The sequence below is a fragment of the Rhinoderma darwinii genome, chromosome 10 (assembly GCF_050947455.1).
Source record: "Rhinoderma darwinii isolate aRhiDar2 chromosome 10, aRhiDar2.hap1, whole genome shotgun sequence".
NCBI classification, from domain to species: domain Eukaryota; kingdom Metazoa; phylum Chordata; class Amphibia; order Anura; family Rhinodermatidae; genus Rhinoderma; species Rhinoderma darwinii.
In genome coordinates, this window is record NC_134696.1 from 5582054 (window position 1) to 5605580 (window position 23527).

Sequence of the window (23527 nt, forward strand, 5' to 3'; positions counted from 1 at the left end):
TAGGTCTTTATGGATTTTCAGCCTCCAGGTGTAAACAAAATGTTTCCATTCACTGACAACAAACAGAGGTGGGGAGGATTTGAAATGCACAGTATTTAAGGCTTCGTTCACATCTGTGTCGGGACTTCGTTCATGGAATACAAACGGAAACCATAGGTTTCCATTTACATCACCATTGATTTCAATGGTGACGGATCCGGTGCAAATGGTTTCCGTTTGTCACCATTGTTTAAGGGTTCCGTCATTTTGACGGAATGAATAGCGCAGTCGACTACCGTATTGATTCCGTCAAAACGATAGAACCATTAAGGAACGGTGACAAACGGAAACCATGTGCACCAGATCCGTCACCATTGAAATCAATGGTGTTGCATACGGGAACCTCTGGTTCCCGTTTGTTTCGGTTTGGATCCCATGAACGGAGCGCCGACGCAGACGTGAACGAAGCCTTAAATTGCCAGAACTTTTCATTATACAAGTGCTGAGCTTTATTTACGGAAAACTGAGACCTCTATTTAGACGTTGTGTGGGAACGCTGTACGATGTTTACTTACTTAGCGCAATTGTCTCCGCACCTACGGGGAGTTCTCGCAATCCAGTATTTATTATTGCGCTCACATTACTAACACCTCTACACTTTTCTGTTCCAGCAGATGACAGCCACGGCTCAGCAGACTGCCAAGGCCCAGCCCGTCCACCTCCCGGCATCCTCTGCGGCAGCAAACCCTGTCCCCGGTGCCCCGATCGACCCTCAGGCTCAGCTGGAAGCTGACAAGCGCGCGGTCTACAGGTACTTGAAAGAGCTTCTTGCAGACTCTGTAAAATGCTAATGCGCAGCTCCAAAGTGATGTGCCAAGGTGCAGTGTGAACGCAGCCCCGGGCGAACTTGTCAGCATGATTCTCACTTGTCATTGCGTCTTTCTCTCTCTCTTCTTTTCCTCAACAACATGACTTTAAAATGGGATTAAAGGCACAGCTGAGATCAGTGAATGTGGCAGGTGCTGATAGCAGAGCTCCTGACATCAGAGGTGACCGGGAAGACCTGCGCTTGCTTTCCTCTGGGCTGACACTTCTCCCTGTGTTGTTGGTGCATTTCTACTTGCGGTCTCAGTTTTTATCTATGTATTTAGGCGTTTATATCTTTGGGATGATTCTGGGCTCAGCTCTGCTGTATTGGGATCCCATCACTGGTGCAGGCCCAATTACATAGGGGCTTCATGTTCAGGGCTGTGACATTGATCCTTTGTTCCAATTGAATGGCCTTCCAAAGGGCTATTTGGTGGGTGAATATCTTGTCGCTCACGCTTATCCCTTTTTTGAGCTTGTTTTTTAAGCTCAATCCTTCTGGTTCTCCGATTGTCACGTCACTGGACTATTCTGCAGATGCTGCTACACGTAGGTCTGTCGCCCTCGCATCGTAGAAAGGTGCAGATCTACCATACAGCTTAGTTATTGTATAATGAAAACATCTGCAACTTTCTAAGAAACTTTGTGTTTCAATCCGTCACCATTTGTACAATCTCTTCCGGCTGTCATTGAATAGAAGCATTCTTGCTTACATCCAGAATGTGAAAACCTGCTCTTATATCCTACTGACACAGCGCTGAAATCATTACAGAGCACTCAACAAGGCACGCACCTGTGTCCTTTCAACAAGATCTGAACTGGTTTGCAGCTTCCTGATGTAGACACTAATGTTTCCATTCACTGACAGCAAGGATACAGCAAGGATACAGCAAGGATACAGTTTGAAAACGGTGAAGTCTTAGAAAGTTGCAGAACTTTTTACTTGACAGTCAATAAACTTCCCACACATAAAACCGGAAAACCCCTTGAGTTTAGGATAATTTTTATTTCTTGTGTATATATATATATATGTGTGTATAGATTTATATTATATTATATTACTCAGTATACATATATCACTCGACCTAAGTGCCTGGATAAGTTCTTCATCTCTATGGCTATGTTCAGACGGTGCGGATATCTGAGAAAATATTCCTCCAGACATTCGTACGTTATCTGCAGGATTCAGATGGGGATTTCCTCATTTAATGGAAGAGGATGAAAATATCTGTGTGAAATCTTGTGAATTCAGAAAATGAGGGTATCTTGGGGCGTAATCTCAGTGGAAAATCTGCAACTGAATTCAGTGCAGGAATAAACAGCAAGATGTGAGTCTTTGAGAGAATGACGGGAAAAAAGTTGTCAGGAGGCGTTGTACAGAAATAGTCGATAGTGTTGTCAGTAAAGCAGTGCAGGTCCCGTCGCAGACATCACTGAGATTTGAGGGCGACGTATTTGTGGTATTAATGCAGAATTTTATTTTCGGGGTGCATGTGAGTGTGGGTAGAGGTGTGTCCGCTAATGAATTTCTAAACTTGGAGGTGGGTAGATTGTAATACTGGGGAAGACTTCTCAAAACTGACGACAGTAGCCAATCAGGTTTCAGCTCTCAATTTCAAAGAAAACATCTGAAAAATGAGAGCTGGAATCTGATTGGTTGCTTTTCAGGACTGTATGAAATGATATTGACTAGTGAGGACCCGTCTATTTGAGTTCAGGCTCTTCCCGTCTTGTGAAGATGTCGCCCCGCCTGCGTCTAATCAGGAATTGAATACTAACGCTCTGCAGATTCCTCGCGGCACTGCTTGCTGGAGGATGGAGAAAGACGGGGAGGATGACTCTGTTTTATCCTTTTTTTTTTCTTTTGCAGACTTTTTTTTTTTTAATTAAAATTTCTTGCCTCTGGGTAGCATGACAGTTCAAAACCACAGTGGGGATTTTTCATTTCATGTCAATAAATTTAACAAGGCCCCATTCAATTCAAATTAACACATGGTCTCTGAGGCTTTCATGCTCCGTAGTATCGGCACAGATAAAAGGGAAATCATTTTGTGGCCTCATTTGGGCTTTTTTTTTAACGCCACAAATAAATGTAAATAAAATAAATGTCTTCATTCTCAAGCGGCGAATCCTTTCCAAACTGCGACGGAGCCCGGCGGTCAGCTGTACCCTCCGAGGAAGGGGGGTGACTGTTATGCGCAAATCCAGGCTGGAAAACGGCGCCTGATTGTCAGCGAGTCCGCATGGCTGTACCTGCGCGATGCACGTCAGCCTTTGGGTAGATGGTGAAAATGGCGGCTTTGTGCCCTAGGAGAACTGTTGTGCTTAAAAGCGAGGAAATATGGGACATTTGTGAGTTCTGGGATCATCTCCTTGAACCCGCTGAGGTTCTCGATGGAGACTTTGTCTATTCACAGCCTAATCCAGTGAGAAACGAGCAAATCTATCCGCTGCGCTGTAGTCATTTGGACCCGAGCCTGCCGAGTATTCCAAGCACAGAATATACTGCAAGGTCATCGGAGCTTTTACTACTATCGTACATAAAATTCATACTAATTGGGTAGTAATAATGTATCGCCTTGTAAAATGGAATGTGAGCTGTTGCAGGAATTCGTAGAAGAAAACCTAATTAATGCCGGTGTAATTGTGTCACAGCTGCCACGTGCTCGACTCATTTCATAGCTGCAACACAGCGCCAATTATGGCCAGTGTAATAGATCAGAAGTTTCATACAGGGACGAAACTATTGTAGGATTATCTCAATTGTAGCAAAAAAAAACAGCAAAATAATACAGTTTGTTTATTGCTTCGTATTAGAAATGTATACGTTTTAGGTCCAACATTCTGTGCTAATTAAATGTATCTTTAGGGTCAGTTCACACACAGTTTTTTGACACAGAAACTGCGTTGGAAAACGCGGCAAAAAACGGGCGAAAATGCCTACCATTGATTTCAATGGGAGGCGGAGGAAAAGCGGAAAAACAGTGTCGCGGGAAAAGAAGCGACATGCCCTATCTTCGGGCGTTTACGTCTCTGACCTCCCATTGACATCAATGGGAGGCAGAGAAAGCGTATTTCGCAGCGTCTTTGCCCATCGGCGCTAAAACGGCGTGCAGGAAGAGCAAAATCTGCCTCAAAATTCCAAACGGAATTTTGAGGCACATTTTCTGCCTGCAAAAACCTCTGTGTGCACCCGGCCTTATAGTGGTTAGAGCTCTGTTTTTACTGATACAGAGCTCCAAATCCCCTGCACAGACATCGTTTAAGCATCCTATGATTTTGAACGTGCTGCTCCAGCCGATGGCCTCATGTTATAGAACAGGAGGAGCTGAACAGATTGATGTATAATTTTGTCCAAAAAATATTCTGTAAAATTTGTCATTTATTGATGTAAATCCCTGCTCACTGTAGGAGTCCACTGGGTGGTCCTACTCACACTGGAAAGGCTGTCAATCATTGTGTAAGACCGCCCACTGGACTCATAAACCCAGAGAAAGCAGGAATTCAAATCAAATGAAATCCACCAAATTATGTTGAATCTTTTTCTGGAAAACTTTTTATTAATCTCTGTTTGATTTTATATGTTTGCTTTAAATTATAAAATTCTGGCTGCCACTAGGGTGGGGGGGGGGGATTTTAGGAATTGACTGCATCCTCTTTTATCATTGGGTACAAAGTATAAACTGTATGCAGCCAGCTCCCCCTAGTGGTGGCATCAGGCACCTAGAATTATTTCATTTTTAATTTTTGTCTATGAAGGGGATATAAGGATATATGTACAGCACAGAATGTTGGACCCCTTTAGTTTAAAATAACAAACTGTTTATAAGGGTTTTTTCCTTTAAAATGATTAATAATGTCCTTGTGGTTTTGTCAGGTTTACCTGCGAAAATGTGCGGACATTAACAATCGCCTAAAAACCATGCAGATCTGCGGCAACACCACAAGCCGACTCAGTGTTACGCCCGCTATATGTTTCTGGACCCTCCAGGCATCAGTTCAGCAGGGCAGGGAGAAGGTAGTAAGGCAGTAAGGTGCCAGCCTAGGGCATAATTCTAACTAGGCATGGTGACCACAGTATCTCCTAACTAAGGCTTCGTCCACATCTGCGTCAGGGCTCCATTTCGACCTTCCGTCAAAGCTTTCCTTGGAGCCCTGACTGACACAAACGGGAACAGAAACAGTCGGTATTCATCCTGTCAAAACGACGGACCCCTTGCACACCTGAGACAAACGGAAACCATTGGCACCGGATCCGTCACCATTGAAGTCAATGGTGATGGAAACCTACAGTTTCCGTTTGTGTCAGTCAGGGATCCATTCTGACGGAACGGAGCCCTGACGCAGATGTGAACATAGCCTTAGCCATGGATCTTTAACAAGTCAATTACATTATTAGGAGCTTGGATGAGGCACTCTGCAGTTTTTTTTGAGTGACTGACATAATTCCTCTTTGCTTTGTATATATGACACCTTTCCTGTTAGGACCCGACTGGTTTACTGAATGGAAGTGCTGATTGGTAAAAGGACTGTCAGCCATTGGACTTTATCACTTAGGGATTCAATTTACCAACAGCTGATTAACCCTTTCAGGATCAAGGATCATCGATGCCTCTGACGAGGCCTAAACTTAGTTTTGGGATACATTCTTTTACACAGTTGTAACTTTTGAACTGTTGGATAACTTAACCATTTTTTTTTTAGCTTTCCAGCTAACCGAGGCTCTGTTCACATCTGCTTCGGAGGATCCGTTCGGTGCCTCGGTTGCAGATCCGGCAGAGTTTACCGGAGAAAATAGCGCTATTGTGTCCGGTAAACTCACGGACACCCCGACGGAACCTATTAAAGTCAATAGGTTCCATTGGCAACTGGCGGTGTCCGTTGGTTCCGTTATTCCCTTTTGCTGCTCCGCTGGCGGAGCAGAACAACGGAATGACACAACGCAGGTTCTTACCTACTATTCCAGACTGCCTATTCTAATACTAAGGGGCAAAGCGAATACAAATTATATACACAATACACTTTTCTTTTGCCTTCCCTCAAAGGAGACTGAGAGGAAAGGACAAGCGTGAAAAGTTTGTTTTCAAACAAACTTTTTCAGAGATCACCATGATTCCTTAATCAATTGGTTCGGCTATCAGTGAGCAAGATGCTGGGGTGCCGGGGACACTCACGCTGCCGGCGTCGGAGCGCTCTCCTCCGTGCTATGCCGGCAGAAGCAGAGGACTTGTAGATTCACGGGGCAAATACGGATAAAAGAGGAGCAGCACAGAGGTAAGCGCCGAGGCCAGATTGGGAAGGAGTCCGTGGAGTGGGATGTAGAAGAGACGAGGCGGTCTTGTTTTTAACGAAAGAACTTTGTCCCAACCTAGACAATAAGACATGATCATGTCATGGAGACGTTTTCAGTTTTTACGTAATTATCATCCAAATTGGCAGAACTGAAACCTTTACATAAAGCAAAAAGTCCATATGTAAGAAACGTTCACACTTTCAGCTTGTTAGATGTCAATAATGTTTTCAGATTTGTGATTATATATACATTTATTCATACCTATAATGAAAGGCGGAATTATACATCACCTGCATGTGAAAATAACTACAACTTATATCTAACTATTAGGCTATGTTCACACAGAGTTTTTTGCAGGCGGAAATTCTGCCTCAAAATTCAGTTTGGAAGTTTCAGGCAGATTTTCCTCTCCCTGCACGCCGATTTTCGCAGTGTTTTTCGCCCGCGGGCATAAAACGCTGCGAAATACGCATTCTTTACCTCCCATTGATGTCAATGGGAGGTCAGAGACGTAATCGCCCAAAGATAGGGCATGTCCCTTCTTTCTCCCGCGAGACGGTTCTACCACTCGCGGGAAAAAGACGCCTCTGCCTCCCATTGAAATCAATGGGAGGCATTTTCGGGCCGTTTTTGACTAGTTTTGCGGCGCAGTTTCCGCGTCAAAAAACTCGTCAAAAAACTCGTCAAAAAACTCAGTGTGAACCCAGCCTAATGTAATAATTCAGGACAGTGAATGAAGTGATTTATTGGTGGATTATTGGCACCGTAGTAAGCAGTGTGGGGCACAGAGGATGATAGTGGGGGATACATGAGCCCCCCTCACTATTGCCGCTACAACCCTTTATTTTTTTTTGCTCACTGGAAATAAAATTGGAGAGGAAATACATTGAGGAAGCATTTAAATGTAGCAGACCCTCTGGCTTCCATTTGGCTCCCAGGCAGAGCAGAGCTGAATGCGCTCAATTAGGCCATTACAGAGATGCATTCCTCTTTATTAGCCGGTGTCAAATCCTTTTTATTAGTGGCTGCAAACGACCCTTCGTCTGCAGTAAAATGTCATGCCAGTTCAGCCCTTTTATTTGTTCTGCGCTGACGAGGATCAAACTCGCTCCAGAAATAGTGCGGAAAGAGAGAGAATTATTTACCTTATGAAACCTGTGGCACATTAACCCTTTCCATTGACATTTTCCAGCCAAGATTCCATTATTGTAAAACAGTCCGTGCACTGGCAGGGGGAAGCAGACACTGGAGCAGATGTCTTAATACGGTTTCTGGGGACAGGTTGGTTTTAGGGCTTTGAGGGTGTGCTGGTTTTGATGCATTTTGTTCTTTTCACAGCTTTTTTTGATGTCGCTACGGTCAACATGTCACTGGCCGGCTCACATGACGCAGTCACCACACAGTCATGTAAGCAAATCAAGGTCATAACAAGATAGAGCCAGGCAGGGCCGGCCTTTGGATAGATGGCGCCCTGTGCGAAATTATCTTTCGGCCCCCTACCCATCATAAAAGAAATGCCCCATAAAAAAAGTATAGTGCCCCCCACAGTATAATACACCCCACAGTATAATGCCCTATATAGTGCCCCCCACAGTATAATGCCCCTTTTATGCGCCCCATACTGTATAACAATAATATTTAATAATATAATATATTATAACCCCTTCAAGGACACCGTATTTTGTCCTCTAATTGTGCCCACACAGTATTATGCCCCCTAAGTGCCACACACAGTATATTGCCCCCTATAGTACCCCTACACAGTATAATGTCCTCTTAGTGGCCCCCACACAGTATAATGCCCCCCTTCCCTGGCTGCTACACACAGCCCCCCCCCTGGTAGATGGAGCCCCCCTGTAGATTGTGCCATACAGCCTCCGTGTAGACCGTGCTATACATCCCCCCACCTCCCCCTTGTAGACCGTGCTATACATCCCCCCAACTTCCCCTTGTAGACAGTGCCCACAAACCAAAAAATTGTACTCCCCTAGGCCCTGTTCCCACGACGAACTGAGCTGCTCCACGACGGGATACTTGCGTCCGCCGGCGTCATCCTGTAGCCAAGTGCAGAGTTTCCCAACCTTTTCGGACTCGATGCAGCACTGGAAAAATACAATTTCCTCAGGGCCCCCCTACCAAAAATTGTTTAGAGAAAGACAGAAAACGGCTAAAAACAAGCACTACACTCGTAGGGTCTGTTCACACAGCGTTTTTGTAAGGGAGAAAAAATCTGCCACAAAATTCCTTCAGGAATTGACCGCTGTTTGAAATTTACCGCTTTTTAAATTTTTTAAGCCATTAAAGCGAATGCAAAAGAAGCACCAAACGCGCGCCGCAGGTATTTTCTGCCTCCTGTTAATTTGAATTGAAGCTCAGAGGTGGAAACCACTTGAAGACCATCAGCCCCCCACTCGCAGTAAAATAACCATCAGCCCCCCACTCACAGTAAAATAACCATCAGCCCCCCACTCACAGTAAAATAACCATCAGCCCCCCACTCACAGTAAAATAACCAACAACCCCCCCACTCGCAGTAAAATAAACAACAACCCCCCCACTCGCAGTAAAATAACCATCAGCCCCCCACTCACAGTAAAATAACCATCAACCCCCCCACTCACAGTAAAATAACCATCAGCCCCCCACTCACAGTAAAATAACCAACAACCCCCCCACTCACAGTAAAATAACCATCAACCCCCCCACTCACAGTAAAATAACCAACAACCCCCCCACTCGCAGTAAAATAAACAACAACCCCCCCACTCGCAGTAAAATAACCATCAGCCCCCCACTCACAGTAAAATAACCATCAACCCCCCCACTCACAGTAAAATAACCATCAACCCCCCACTCGCAGTAAAATAACCAACAACCCCCCCCCACTCACAGTAAAATAACTAACAACCCCCCCCACTCACAGTAAAATAACCATCAACCCCCCACTCACAGTAAAATAACCATCAACCCCCCACTCACAGTAAAATAACCATCAACCCCCCACTCACAGTAAAATAACCATCAACCCCCCACTCGCAGTAAAATAACCAACAACCCCCCCACTCACAGTAAAATAACCAACAACCCCCCCCACTCACAGTAAAATAACCATCACCCCCCACTCACAGTAAAATAACCAACAACCCCCCCACTCACAGTAAAATAACCATCACCCCCCACTCACAGTAAAATAACCATCAACCCCCCACTCACAGTAAAATAACCATCAGCCCCCCACTCGCAGTAAAATAACCATCAACCCCCAACTCACAGTAAAATGACCATCAGCCCCCCACTCACAGTAAAATAACCAGCAGCCCCCCACTCACAGTAATATAACCAACCACCCCCCCCCCCCACTCACAGTAAAATGACCATCAGCCCCCACTCACAGATTCCCCCTGTAGGTAGTGCCACAAAGCCCGCTGAAGGTAGTACAACACATCCCCGTTGTAGGTAGTGCCACACAGCCCCCTGTAGATCGTTACACATAGCCCCCTGTAGATAGTTACACACAGCCCCCTGTAGATAGTGCCATACTTCCCACCCTGTAGGTAGTTCCACACTTCCCCCTTGTAGGTAGTGCCACTCCACACAGCCCCCTTGTAGGTAGTGCCACTCCACACAGCCCCCTTGTAGGTAGTGACACTCCACACAGCCCCCTTGTAGGTAGTGCCACTCCACACAGCCCCCTTGTAGGTAGTGCCACTCCACACAGCCCCCTTGTAGGTAGTGCCACACAGCCCCCTTGTAGGTAGTGCCACACAGCCCCCTTGTAGGTAGTGCCACACAGCCCCCTTGTAGGTAGAGCCACACAGCCCCCTTGTAGGTAGTGCCACACAGCCCCCTTGTAGGTAGTGCCACACAGCACCCTTGTAGGTAGTGCCACACAGCACCCTTGTAGGTAGTGCCACACAGCACCCTGTAGGTAGTGCCACGCCACATATGGACAGTGACATCAGGGGCAACTCCTGAAGAGGAATCCCCATCCACATCGTTGCCGACGCTGTGACCGGGGATTCCACTCCAGGAGAAGCCCCTTTTAGTCTGTGTCCATTTATGGACAGTGACGCAACTGGCTTCTCCTGGACGGACGGCACGGGCGCCCTCATGCCCGGTGTCGCCGCTATGGCTGCTACAGCGGTAGCAACGCCACTGAGAGAAGAAGTGTCCAGGCGGAAAGGCGGCTGCTAAATCGCCGAGCCTGGGCGCTTCTGAAACAAGCAGGGGAAGGGAGCCAGCAGAGCGACCCCTTCAACCTGCTGAAGTGATGCGCCCTGTGCAATGGCACAGGTCGCACAACCGTATGGCCGGCCCTGGAGCAAGGCCCCATACCTATAAAATCCCTTCCCCCCAGATCGGCCGACGTCCCCTGATATCCTCCTATCCCCAAAATCATATGAAAAAAAAAATAGAATTTACACATCGCTCTTCTTCTTCTGTAGTGGACCTGATCCCCTCAGGCTGTTTTATCAAGCCACAGTACATGCAAGGTCTTGACGCCGGGCAGTTTCAGGACATTATATGCGATGCAAGACACATCATCCTTGTGCGTTGCATTGCATACGATGTCCTGCCGATGCCCGGATTTAGGTCCTTGTAGGTGCCGCGGGGCAAAACTTTTATAGTGGCCTGAGGGGATACAGGGAGGCACCTCCGAATCTAGTCGCACCCCCTGTGACCGCATTTGTAAGCCACTGAAACAGATGCAGTAGGGCACCTTAACAAGAAAAGCAAGGGAAAAGGGTCTTTCATAGGGGTAGTCCTCTCAAAGAAAAAAGTACACAAAATGCAGGTTATAGTGTGTAAAATAGTCAGCAAAAATGTACAGCACACAAATGAACAGTCTTCTGATTCCTACTGCCCAGCATGGCTCCCCTCTCATTCCTAGTTCCCAGTATGCCTCACCTTCTTATTCCTAGTCTACAGCATGGCTCCCTTCTCGTTCCTAGTCCCCAGCATGGCTCCCCCGCTCATTCCTAGTACCCACCATGCACCCCTCTAAATCTTGTACCTCTTTTTAGTCCCCAGAATGGCCCCCTTCTCATTCCTTGCATGGTTCCCCTCTCATTCCCAGTCTCCGTTAAGGCTCCACTTTATTCCTAGTCCACATCATGGTTCCCCATATTCTTAGTCTCCAGTTAGGCTCCACTTTCTATATCCCCCTCACTGGTAACCTTGACAGTTCATTGGCAGTCTGCAGGCTCCCTTGCTTAGCAATCGAGCGGGCTGTTCAATGTTGCATAATGTGGGCTTAACCCTCTTCTCTGGCAGCCTCCCTCCTTCACCATTCTTACTCCTTTCCTATGATGCTTCATTCATGGTGTTGGAAAAACTCCTCCTTCTGCACTCTCTGCCCCAATGGTGCGGCGCAATACCGGCAGCTTCTCTCCTCTGATGTGTCAAGCAAGACTCCTCCTCCTGCTCGGTCCGGTGTCGCAGTGTGGCGCGGTCCCACGTCCAGATTATTTACAGTGCCTTCTCCCAGGGGTGGTGATCTATTTTCACTGTTTGAGATGTACAGTATATTATTTTATCTGATAATTTTTTGTTTTTTTAACTGTTTTATTATTTATTTATTTATTAATCCCAGAAAGGGGTTGAATCTTTCCATCCTATATGTCTATTTTCTCCCAGCCTTCTGGATGGTCAAAGAGGGACACTTCTATTTCATTATGTGACCGACCCTTTTTTTATGCATGTATAATATACAAGTTGAGGACTAGTTTGGAAACCGAGAAATAGCATCCGGGGCGATATAGTACGTTTATTAATGCAGATATATTTCCCAGGTCAAAAAGAGGGACAATTTTGGGGACCATCAACGAGATCGCTCGCGGTAAAATGAAGCGACATGCCCTATCTTCGGGCGTTTACGCCTCTGACCTCCCATTGACATCAATGGGAGGCAGAGAAAGCGTATTTCGCAGCGATTTTCCCGTGGCACTCAATGGGCGTAAGTGAAAAACGCGGCAAATGGCGTGCAGGCAGATCAAAATCTGCCTCGAAATTCCAAACTGAATTTTGAGGCAGAATTTTCTGCCTGCAAAAAAACTCTGTGTGAACAGGGCCTAAGAGTTCTGTTATTCTTTGCTTTATTCCCTTTTATTTTGTAACTGTTTTGCTTATATGTGTCATTTTTATTACATCATTTTTAACCACTGTACTTTCGTATATTAAACCTTAAAAATTAATAACTTTGTTCCTTGTTGCTCTAAACCTTCCCACAACCTCGAAGAGGAAAAGCATAACCTGTTGAATGCTATTTAGATTCAGTGCGTGCCTGCGTTACCGGGAGGAGGATCTTGTCGGCCTAATACGGCAAGTGGTGGCAGCGTTTTGTGTGGACGTGTGAACTGGTTTTGGGGTGCGCTTTAACTCATTGTTAGCCTGTTGCGATAGGCGTGTGTAAGAGTGAGAGTGGACAAGCGGAGCTCCCCTTTACGGCAGCATCCAAGTCACGTGTGCCGGGAGTGGTGTTCGTGACCGTATGTATAAAAGGTTGAACTTGACGAACCCACTAACTATGTAATATATAGAACCGGGATATTGCTAAAAGCCAAAGTTTTGTTCTTTTCGGATAAATGGACTGCAACGGATCCGCGACTTTGCGGCCTGCCAAACCACTACGGTCGTGCGCATTAGACCTAAATGTTTCATCCTGCCCGGCTCGCCGTATTATACTACCATTGTACATCATTGTTGCGGGTGCTTTTATCCTTAATTGGTCCTATCCACTGTGTTATAATCCGTGGTTGGCGGTCCATTAACGTCTCGCCATATGGTTTATAACATGGATTTATAGATCACTACTTTATTTTTCATCCCATTATGAAATAGTTGGCATGAAATTTGCCAAGGTCAGAGGATTACACCCTTCCCAAGTCCGGTCTCGCAGCTCAATTTCTCTCCCGAAATTTGTGCAGAGGTTGGGGGCGCACCGCTGAACTCCCACCACCTGGCACCACGGCTCGGATTATTAGTTCCTGGTAATTTAGTGCCCCGGCACTGGGTCGGATTCGTGCCTTTTCATTCATAATTGATCTAGTGCCTGTTTAAATGGCAGGAGGCATCTGTTGAGAGCTGGAAGGTTCATAAGGCGCAATAATTCATAACACAGTCTGGAATTTGTCTTTCATATCCCTGGGCTAAGCCCCCGCAGGGCTGGCTAAATTACGGCAGGCAGTGCTTTATATTCTCTGCTCGGGACTCCGAGCCTTGCATTAAACTGGGATCAGTGCAGATTACGTTATAATATGATGCAGCATTAGAGCCTGCAAATTACACCGCGCAAACTTCTTAACCCTTCCATCCCCACTCAGTGCATCGTTCATACCCGTTTCTCAAGCATTTCACGAGGACGTCGGTTGGAATATTGGTACGAGGAAGGAGAAAACTGGTGCCCCTGTCGTGTTCATGACTATTACTATATCCAACTATTCCATACAGTCTCACACTGACTATAATAATAATAATTTGCTTTTTCAGATCATTGGACAATGGTCGGGGTGAATAATCGGACTGGTCATTGCTGAGTTTTCAGATGCGCTGCAAAGTTGATCGATAGCCATGACTAAGAACACTTGAGGTGTTCGAAACGCGTTGGCTCAGAATACCTACTTGCTGCTGCCTTGTTACCAAGTCTGCCTGTACGCCCGATCTTATACCTTTTTGATACTGAATAAACTTAGGAATATATTCCTTTTTAAACACTCCGACAGCGCTGGATCAATTTCTTCTGTTTCTATGCGCTGCAAAGTTATTTGCCTGTCGGGATTGGTGACATTGGTCACAGTTTGGGGAGGGATTCCTTGTAAGATTTGTTGTACTTGTAGGCATGTTGGTGCTGCTGATATATTTGCTGTATAAAGGCAACTTGTTATCGGAGTGGCCTATAAGAATTGTCCCCAGGAATCCTCCCCGATCTTAATTTGCCTCTACAGCAATAGAGGGGGGATTTTTTTTACTTACTTTTTAGCATAGTTCATCTCATTACAAGTCTTCTACTCTGCACCCACTTATACAGATGTGATGCGCCTCCTGAGGTTGGATGTTTTATTGGTGGTACATCAACGCACAACAAATTCGGCCCTGTTCATGAATTATTATTTTTTTTTTACATTGGAGCTATAGGTTGGGAGTCTTCCCTGATGTATATCTGCGACAGAAGGCTGTGACATTGGTCACTGTATAAAAAAATAATGCAAAAATTGGAACACAGGACGCTCTTTAGGCATATTCCAGCTGCATGGGAAAGTTCGGAGTGCAGTTGAAAATTTTTATGGTCCTATTCAAATAGTGAGATGTAAACAGAGCCTCACAATGTCCTCAAATTTTCTAGAAGAATTGTCTAGATGCTGGTTGGAAGACGCTCCAGCATACTGAACAGTGTTAGATCCAGTGAAGCTCAGATTTGTGCTGCCCTTATGTGTCCAACAAAACTGAACTAAACCTGTAACGTTCGTCTCTCCCAAATTTAGAAGTAAGGGCTCATTCAGAAGAACGTGTTCCTCGTCCGTGTGCTGTCCGCTGAAATAACTGTCAGCCCACGGACCCGTTCAAATCAATAGGGCTATACAGATATGCGTGATTTTTCATTCAGCGAGAGTCCGTTACATGAAACTCACTGCATGTCCTATATTGGTCTGTTTTTGCAAACCTTGTCGCCCATTGAAGTCTACGGGTGCGTGAAAAACACGGGTTCAGTGTCAGCGGGTCCTGCATGTCTCTGACCGTCCGTGTCTTAGATGTGATCGATTACAGGTGGATCACACAGGACCCGCTGACCTGATGGATTCAGGTCTCCGTGCAAGATACAGCTGCTCTGTCTATAGGATACAAAGCAGCTGTATCTCAAAAAGTAAAAATAATTTTTAATAAAAAGTGTTTAGAAAGTTGCACAAAACACACTTATAGACATTTTTATATATATATGTAATACATGGATCTGCAGACTTTTAGGTAACTAAGTGCTGGTAAATGCGGCCTGACAATATCCGTTCTCCCGAATCAGCAGCAGTCACGTGTTTTCTGCTTTTATAATTTAATGTGTAAGGCCTAATGCACATGGCCGTGGCAGTAATCACGGGCCGCAATTGAGGGCATGGCCGGCCACGAACAGCCGCCTGCATTCTCGGTATGGGAGCACGGCCTGTAAAACGCAAAAGATAGGACATGTCTTTTGCGGTACACTTCTACGGCCCGGACACCTTCCCGTAAATAGACAGGAAGGTGTCCGTGGACAATAGAAGTGAATGGGTCCAAAATTGTGGACCGTAATTACGGACGATTTTTAGGGTCGTGTGAATGGGGCTTAAAGGCGGAGGCGGATTCAAGTGAAGAATTGTCAGAAGTTTTAAGTGCTAAATGCAGAAGTGTTGTTTTCCCTTTAATATTGGGTGGTCTTATGTTTACTATGTGCTGCTCGTCATGGTATATACTGTATATCATTAGCATCAGGATCACCGCGGCTCAGCGGGTATATCTGTTCGATATCGCTCATACGTTGTCTGCTTTAACCGTATCCATTTTTCACCGGATATGATCACTACTAACGTGGAAATGTTTGGTTCCCTTTCAGACACCCGCTGTTCCCGCTATTGACGCTGCTGTTTGAGAAGTGCGAGCAGGCCACACAGGGGTCCGAGTGCATTACATCCGCTAGTTTTGATGTGGATATTGAGAACTTTGTCCACCAGCAAGAACAAGAGCATAAGCCATTCTTCAGTGAAGATCCCGAGCTGGACAACCTGGTAATGATCATTAACATCTGGTAAAGAGTGTGTACGCGCCGGTATGGCGGCAGGTGGAGTCCCTGTGGTTTGTGAAGCTGAAGGCACCCCGTGTGCTGTACGGAGACTCCGCCAGGCACTGTATTCTCCTCTATAAGCAATGATTCTAGGGGCGAATAACTCTGTAATGCGGCATCTGATGGAATGTGGCACGATTTGTTTTCTCACGACTTATATACGGGATATCGGAGGTAGAGTATGTGCCCGTAGATTTCTATGGCCCCTATATTATGGATCCGCACGGCCGTGTGCACGAGCCCTAAGGTGAAAGATGAGACACAATGGGTGAGTTTTATTTAAATAAAAATAAAAGTACAAAGGAAAAGTGGAGCTGTTGCCAGTAGCAAGTGATCAGCCTTCATTCTAATAACGAGACCTTTAATCTGACAGATCGCTATGGGTTTACTTGCATCTGTCTTTATGTCTCCTCCACTGAATAATTTAGTTGCAAACATACAGACTTGTTTTTGCTGCACATATTTTGATTGATCCTATAGGGGTATTCCGGTAATAACACATTATCACATATCATAACTGCTAGATCACCAGAACCGAGGTCCCAAGTCCATTGCCTCCCCCACCCCAGTTGCAAGACCAATTCTAGGTGGAGGTGAGTGGTGCGCGGACGAGCATGCGCCTGGCTCTACATTCAAAGTCTATGGCGCTGACGGAAATAGCCGAGCACGGCTTGGGAGTATTTCTTTATACCTTAGTGTTGGTGACTGCGTCCTGGAAAGCAATGACTTTTGGGTGATGTCGGAACATAGTCCTAGCACTGCACTATTGGGTGATATGGGTGCCCAGTGCCAGCGGTTGGCTATTGACAGTATATTGTGCCAGCTGTTGACTGCTGGGTGAAGGCTGTCCATGGTTGCAGCATTTGACTCTTGGATGATATACAGTGCGTTTCTGGCAATACATAGCGGCAGGAATTCATTTGTTGGTGAACGGCTGGTGGTAAACACTTGGCGGGTAGCTGACATCAGTGCATGGTGGTATCAGTCTGGTGATGGCAGGGGAAGGTGTGGGATAAATGTCAGGTTGGGAGTCTGATAAAGAGAAATATTTGGATAGTAAAAACAAGATCATTCCCGAATGCAAGGGTGAAAATGTAGGTAAGATGCCTACGCGTTTCAGATGTATGCCACGTCCTTCCCCATGGCTTTAATGCTAGCATTAAAGCCATGAGGAAGGACGTGATATACGTCTGAAACGCGTAGGCATCTTACCTACATTTTCACCCTTGCATTCGGGAATGATCTTGTTTTTACTATCCAAATTAAATTGGAACCTTCGTTCTGTTTTAAACTTGACTGCACTGGACCATCGACTTTTGTCCGCTTTTTTCCTGTCTACAATACCATGAGCCATCACGGAGATCCAGGCGCAGAGCGCAGTGAAAATCTATACCAAGGTGAGCTGGAGGATCCCTCCCACATTTTGTTTTTAAAGAGAAATATTGGACACCTCTGTGATACAGGCCGGCGTCGTCGTATGTGATTGTTCGATGTTGCTGGGAAGTTCTGGATCCCGACCAAATATCCGGATACCGTTCGTTTGGCCCTGACACCATCACAACGTAAGACAATTATGGAACAAATAGATTTTCCGATCGATGGCCGTGATTCCTGCGTTGATGCTGCCGCGTACGTTGTGCACAAAGTTATTAATGAGAAGAAAAATTTCCAAATGAACACGTCGTAATTGAGCTCTTTGTCTTAAAAAGTCACGGCCATTCAGCGGTCACTAGTTTTTATTTGTTGTTTGGCTAAATGTTAATGGTCCTGACTTCCCCTTCACGAGCATCGCTGTGATCATTTTAAGGAGGATTGGATTTTAAAGGGCACGGAATCTATTTATTGTCAGAGGGAAAGTAATAATGAGGAAGGGGAAGGAACTCCGAGAGGGAGAAAAAGTTTTGTTTGCTGTCGCACAGGAAGAAATCCATGCAGACCCGACGCCAGACCCCGGACTACTCCGATATCCAACATGAAAAACTGTCTATTTGTTAGGTACGGTATACAGATATACATGAAGCACCGCGCAGCTTTCCAAATATATGCCTTTATTTATTGAAGGACTACACCTACCATCATTGCACATCTGTAATTCACAATTGTGTGTATAATACCCAGTGAGTGCTTTTTACTGGCGCAGGGTATGAAAACTTTCACAATTACCTTTACTCTGCAAAACTTGTTGTGATTGCTAGAGGGGGCCACAGAGGAAGACGTAAAACACCCCCCTTCCTTCGTACATGGTTCATGCCACCACATCCCTCCATCCTAGGACTTGTAGTCCCTTTTCAATTACATCTGGCCACAGGCCCCATAGCAGCTACAAAGCCTATCCTGATCTAACACATAGGATCGCTGTCAACTGAACAGATAAGGTCCCTCAACCCCTGCGGAATGGGATAAGCGTGTCACATACACCTCAGGTGATGCTTATCTTCCATGGGAAACAAAGGATCTGACCGGTTAAAATCCATCGTTTGGTAAAGGTGTGTCGACCTATTTCCGTTCTCTCTCGTTGGGTGGGGTAGTGTGATTCATTTTTGTAGACGGGCTCTCACTATATAACAGGCTGGTGGTGCAAGGAAAATTCGGTATTTCCTCAGTATATCTAAAATGTATTAAAGGGGTTGTCCACGTTCTGACAACTGATGACCTATCCGCCGGATAGGTCATCAGTACATCATCGGTGCGGATCCAACACCCGGACCCCGCACCGGACTGCGGGCACCAGATGTTATGGCACACAATGTGATGTACGGAGCCTGAAGGGCTCCGTACATAACATAGTGGCCGTGCTACAGAATTGCAGGTCTTCTCCTATTCACTTGAATACAGTACTTCAGCTCGGCCGCTCTTCCATGGCCAGAGCTAACTGCTTCCGGCTTGTACGTCCGGTGCACAAAGGCAACAGACCAGCTGATCTGTTCGGGGTTCATGTGTCGGACCCCCACAGATCATGTACTAATGACCTATCCGGTGGATAGGTCATCAGTTGTCAGAAAGTGGAAAACCCCTTTAAGCAATGAGAGCCCGCGCCATTGTGTAGTATATAGGATTTAAAGGCGCAGTATAGAAATGCTGTACTCATATGGGGTAAAATGTAATCCTCAGTTGTTGGACCGGGGTCGTCCTGCCTGTCTGTAGTCTGTAAATAGTCCTCCGGTAATCCCGTTGTATCGCAGGTCGTGCTGATGAAGTGATCCTATAGATCAGTAAGGCTTTGTGTGTCCGTGAACAAATAACAGACCCGGCCTCAGTATCAGGTCAAAAAGTTACTTTTCATTTTTTCAAGTTTTAGTCAAAAGACTGGTAAAATACATAAGTAAGACCATATATAAAACCAGGAGTGAAACGTTTCGCAGGTGATCTCTGCTTCATCAGGAGTGAATGGTAAACTATTTACCGACCACGGACGGGGAGGACGATCCCAGGTCCAACGACTGAGGATTACATTTTACCCCATGTGAGTGCAACATTTCTATACTGCGCCTTTAAAACCTATATACTACACAATGGCTGGCGCTTTCTTTGCTTAATAGGTTACAATGCGACCTGTTAGAGATGATCTTTCCCCCACACGTATTAGGTTGTCGGTGAATCCTGTTACAATTGGTGAGACCGGCCAACAAGTATCTGTGACCAGGTTAGCGCGGTTATACACCGGCACAGTTTATTTGATATATTTGATCAAGTATCTTTTCAGTAGCCGGATGGGGACTCCAAAAAGTAATGTAATAAGATTAACCTGGGGTTAAGTATTGACCCCTTTTCTCCATGCAAAACCACTTCATACTTGTGAGTCTCCACATGGTTTGGATGGAGCGCACGTTACACTCAGCAGCCGGCTTGTGATTTATTGGATAAACATTTGCTGCTGGCTCTTCGACAACCATCCAGTAATTCTCAGTGTACAACGCAGGCCACATTACAAATCTCAATGAGTTCATGTGCGCGCTCCGGCACCCGCGTTTTAGTACCTGCCACGCTTCCGTAATCAATGATCCTACAAATGTCTGAGGAAGGATGATGGAACTTCTGTCTCCGAGACGTCTCCTTTCCTAAGGAGCAGCAGTAATTTGGGCTTGAGATCTAGTGCGGAGGCACCAGGTATCCACCAGAGCAATATAAAAGCCTAGCTTGTGGCTCCTAATGGAAAATCTGTACCAGGGCCCCACAACGGTCACATGTATAGTCCTGCTGACCCCTTATGAGAGGCCGTATCACCACCTCAGCGCAGGCTTGACTGACTTAGGCCTCATGCACACGGCCGTGCCCGTAATCACAGCCCGCGAATGCGGACACAGCCAGCCGCCGACGGGCCGCACGCCGCATTTTCGTGCCGTGCTCCCATACAAAGTATTGGAGCACGGCCCGTAAAATCAGAAAAGTAGGACATGCTCCGTATTTCCCGGTATGGCGCTACAGAAAGGTGTCCGCGGCCAATAGGACCGGGCAGATCCGTAATTGCGGACTGTATTGCGGTCCACATTTCCGGAGTTTTTTTACGGTCGTGTGCATGGGACCTTAGATAAATATGAGTAATGTGTCCCATAGGAAATAAATGAGTGCCGATACTAGGGCCAGATGATAAAGGTTATGTCTGAACAGCGACATACGTAGTGCACAGGACGCCTATATTATAGAACCCCCCCCCCCCGCACCCACAAACCAGGAGTGTTAGACGGTCTAAATGAGCGTCAAAGTTTTCAAAGTTTGAGGTTCACTCAGGCGCTAAACGTTGGCTACCAGCTGAGGCCTTGATGCATCTCACGCACTGACCTTTCGTTCGGCCGACCGTTTATGCCCAGTATTACGACTTGCTTTTTTTACTGACCGGAAACGTCTCTCTCCCCCCAGTATGCGAATTCATATTGCCACCTTATGTTCTACCTCTCCTCCTGCAATGTAAATCCAGAGAAATTGTTCTGGCGTAGAGATGATGAAAAGGCCAGCGACATTAGCCATCATTAGAAGAGAAATCATGTATTCCTCACAGCCGAGATGCACATAATTAGAAAATAGAAAAAGGTCAGATCTTGCCATTATCAACTCAATCAGCCGCCGAGTGCCACGCAGTCAATTAATTCAGCATCTGTGTTTTTTACAATCCTGCGCACGTCTTTCGGTGGCCTGTAACTCTTCAGGGGGACAGATATACTGCTTGGCCAGGCAGCGACATAAATGAGAGCTGAACAAATGATCTGAGATAATTGAGAGATTTATGTCATTGTGTGTCTGTACGTATAGATGGATCTCTCTCCGTCCTCGCTCCTTTACACTGACATAGAAATCTGCCGCATCTCTCGCTTTATCAGGGTTATTATTCCGTCGGAGGCGACTCCTGCATGCAATTAAATAACATGGAACAGCGATACATCCATGAAGGGGTCGTCATATCAGCCATAAAAAACTGCAAAAAAAAGTCTCTTGTAAATTCATTCTTTTTTGTGTGTGTGTGTGTGTGTGTGTGTGTGGAGAGTTTTTGTGTTTTTTGTTGCGTTGTTTTTTAGATCAAATTTTGTAATCGCTGCCCAAGCATGGCATTTTTTGTAAAAACAAAAACCAAAAATGCAACAAAAACAACTAAGGGCCTGTTCACATCACCATTCGCTTTCCGTTGTGGGGTTCACCCGACGGAAACCTCTGACGGAACCCCGGAACAGAAAGCGAACGGTGATGTGAACAGGCCCTTATGTAAATGTACCCTATGGGTATGTAAACGCATCACGCGCAAATAAGGGCCTGTTCACATCACCGTTCGCTTTCCGTTCCGGCGTTCCGTCGGGTGAACCCCGCAAGTGAAAGTGAATCCGTTTGCATCACCATTGATATCAATGGTGACGGAAACATCGCTAATGGTTTCCATTCGTCACCATTCCGGCTGGTTTCCGTTTTAACGACGGAATGAATAGCGGAGTCGACTGCGCTATGGATTCCATCGGAATAACAGAAATCTTCCGGAACGGTGACGAACGGAAACCATTAGCAATGTTTCCGTCACCATTGATATCAATGGTGACTGAAACGGAAGCTGTGGTTTCACTTTCCGTTGCGGGGTTCACCCGACAGAAAACTCAGACGGAACCCCGGAACGGAAAGCAAACGGTGATGTGAACAGGCCCTTAAACATTTTTGCAAATTGACCGCGTCGTGTGACTACGCCCTCACTGGTTTTCTGGCTCAGGTTTGCATTCTGCTAACTGAAATGATCCTGCACATTCGCGAAGCCGTTTCTTCATTTGCAATATTTCTCGCGTGCATTTTCAGGTCCTGTCCGTTCGTTGAATCTGTAGCACTAAACAAATTCACTGCTGTGCGCAGCTCTGGCCAAAGACCAAGTGACCTCTATGTCTGCTTTTCAGGGGGTTCTCTTCGTGGTGGGTCGAGGCGATGTTTAAAGTCCTCGTGACCACGTTTCTGCTGCATATACAGTGAAGGGCTTTTGGTGAACTTTTTCGAGTATTCTGGGACAGCGGTCTTTAAGCTTTGCCTCTCCAGCTTTTGCTGCCAACCCATGATTGGAGTTGTAGTTCAGTAACAGCTGAAGACACTGATTAGGCCTCATGCACACGCCCGTGCCGGTAATCACTGCCTGTCATTGCAGGTACGACCAGACGGCAGTGGAGAGCGACCCGCATTTTCGGCCCGCGCTCCCATACAAAGTACGGGAGCACAGACCGTAAGAAGCAAAAGGTAGGACATGTCCTATCTTTTTCGGAGGCTTTCTATGGCCCGGACGCCTTCCCGCAAAAATACGTGAAGGTGTCCACGGTCAATAGAAATGAATTGGTCCGTAATTGCGGACAAATGATACGGTTGTGTGCATGGGGCCTTTGAGACCACTGATTGCCTAAAGGGAATGGACATGTGGGCGCTGCTACATACAAAGATCTTTGAGTAGCACGGAGCCTATACATTTGTATGTGGTTTCCTAACGTTACCCAAATGGCTCACCCAATAGAGGAGAGCAGTCATGGGGAAATTGGATCGTCCTCGTCTGACACCGTCAACATCAATGCAGAGAGGAGAAGGCCTGATGGTCATCCTCGCTCCATCCAGAATATACAGGCGCTGGCTCCAGTCTGCCGATGGTGCAGTGGACAGAAGGCGAGGGGAGTTGGGTGTTCCCATTACCCGAAATGATTCAGGTAATAGGTTTATATAGCGAATTGCTGTAAACCTTTTACTTCGCTAAGAATTCCCTAATATAATATTATAATATATTCTGAAAGGCAGTCCACACTAAATATATAAGTTTCTACAATGTCTCTGCGGTGAGCGCGTAGTACAGAACAGTTTACATGAATATATCCGTGCTGATCACGTGTATCATGGAGTCATTTGGCTTTTTCAGATGGTGAAGGCGATCCAGGTCCTGAGAATCCATCTGCTGGAATTGGAGAAAGTAAATGAATTGTGCAAGGATTTTTGCAACCGCTACATCACCTGCCTGAAGACGAAAATGCACAGTGATAATCTGCTCAGGAACGACTTGGGTGGACCCTACTCCCCTAACCAGCCATCCAACAGCATTCACACACAGGTCAGAGAACCTCTTCTGTTTATGGGTTTTTGATTTG

General features: G+C 46.0%; 1 protein-coding gene across 8 annotated transcripts in view; it reads left to right on the plus strand.

The window, feature by feature from the left end:
- Window positions 1–23527, plus strand: part of PKNOX2 (PBX/knotted 1 homeobox 2) — a 311562-nt gene that overhangs the window by 257211 nt on the left and 30824 nt on the right. For 5 of the 8 annotated variants that reach the window (XM_075839218.1, XM_075839224.1, XM_075839221.1 and 2 more), the window contains 3 exons: window positions 651–790; window positions 15720–15891; window positions 23302–23490. In XM_075839218.1, coding sequence (XP_075695333.1) covers window positions 651–790; window positions 15720–15891; window positions 23302–23490 — 501 coding nt within the window. The remainder of the gene's footprint in view (window positions 1–650; window positions 791–15719; window positions 15892–23301; window positions 23491–23527) is intronic. The other 3 variants (XM_075839220.1, XM_075839222.1, XM_075839223.1) reach the window with 1 other exon arrangement.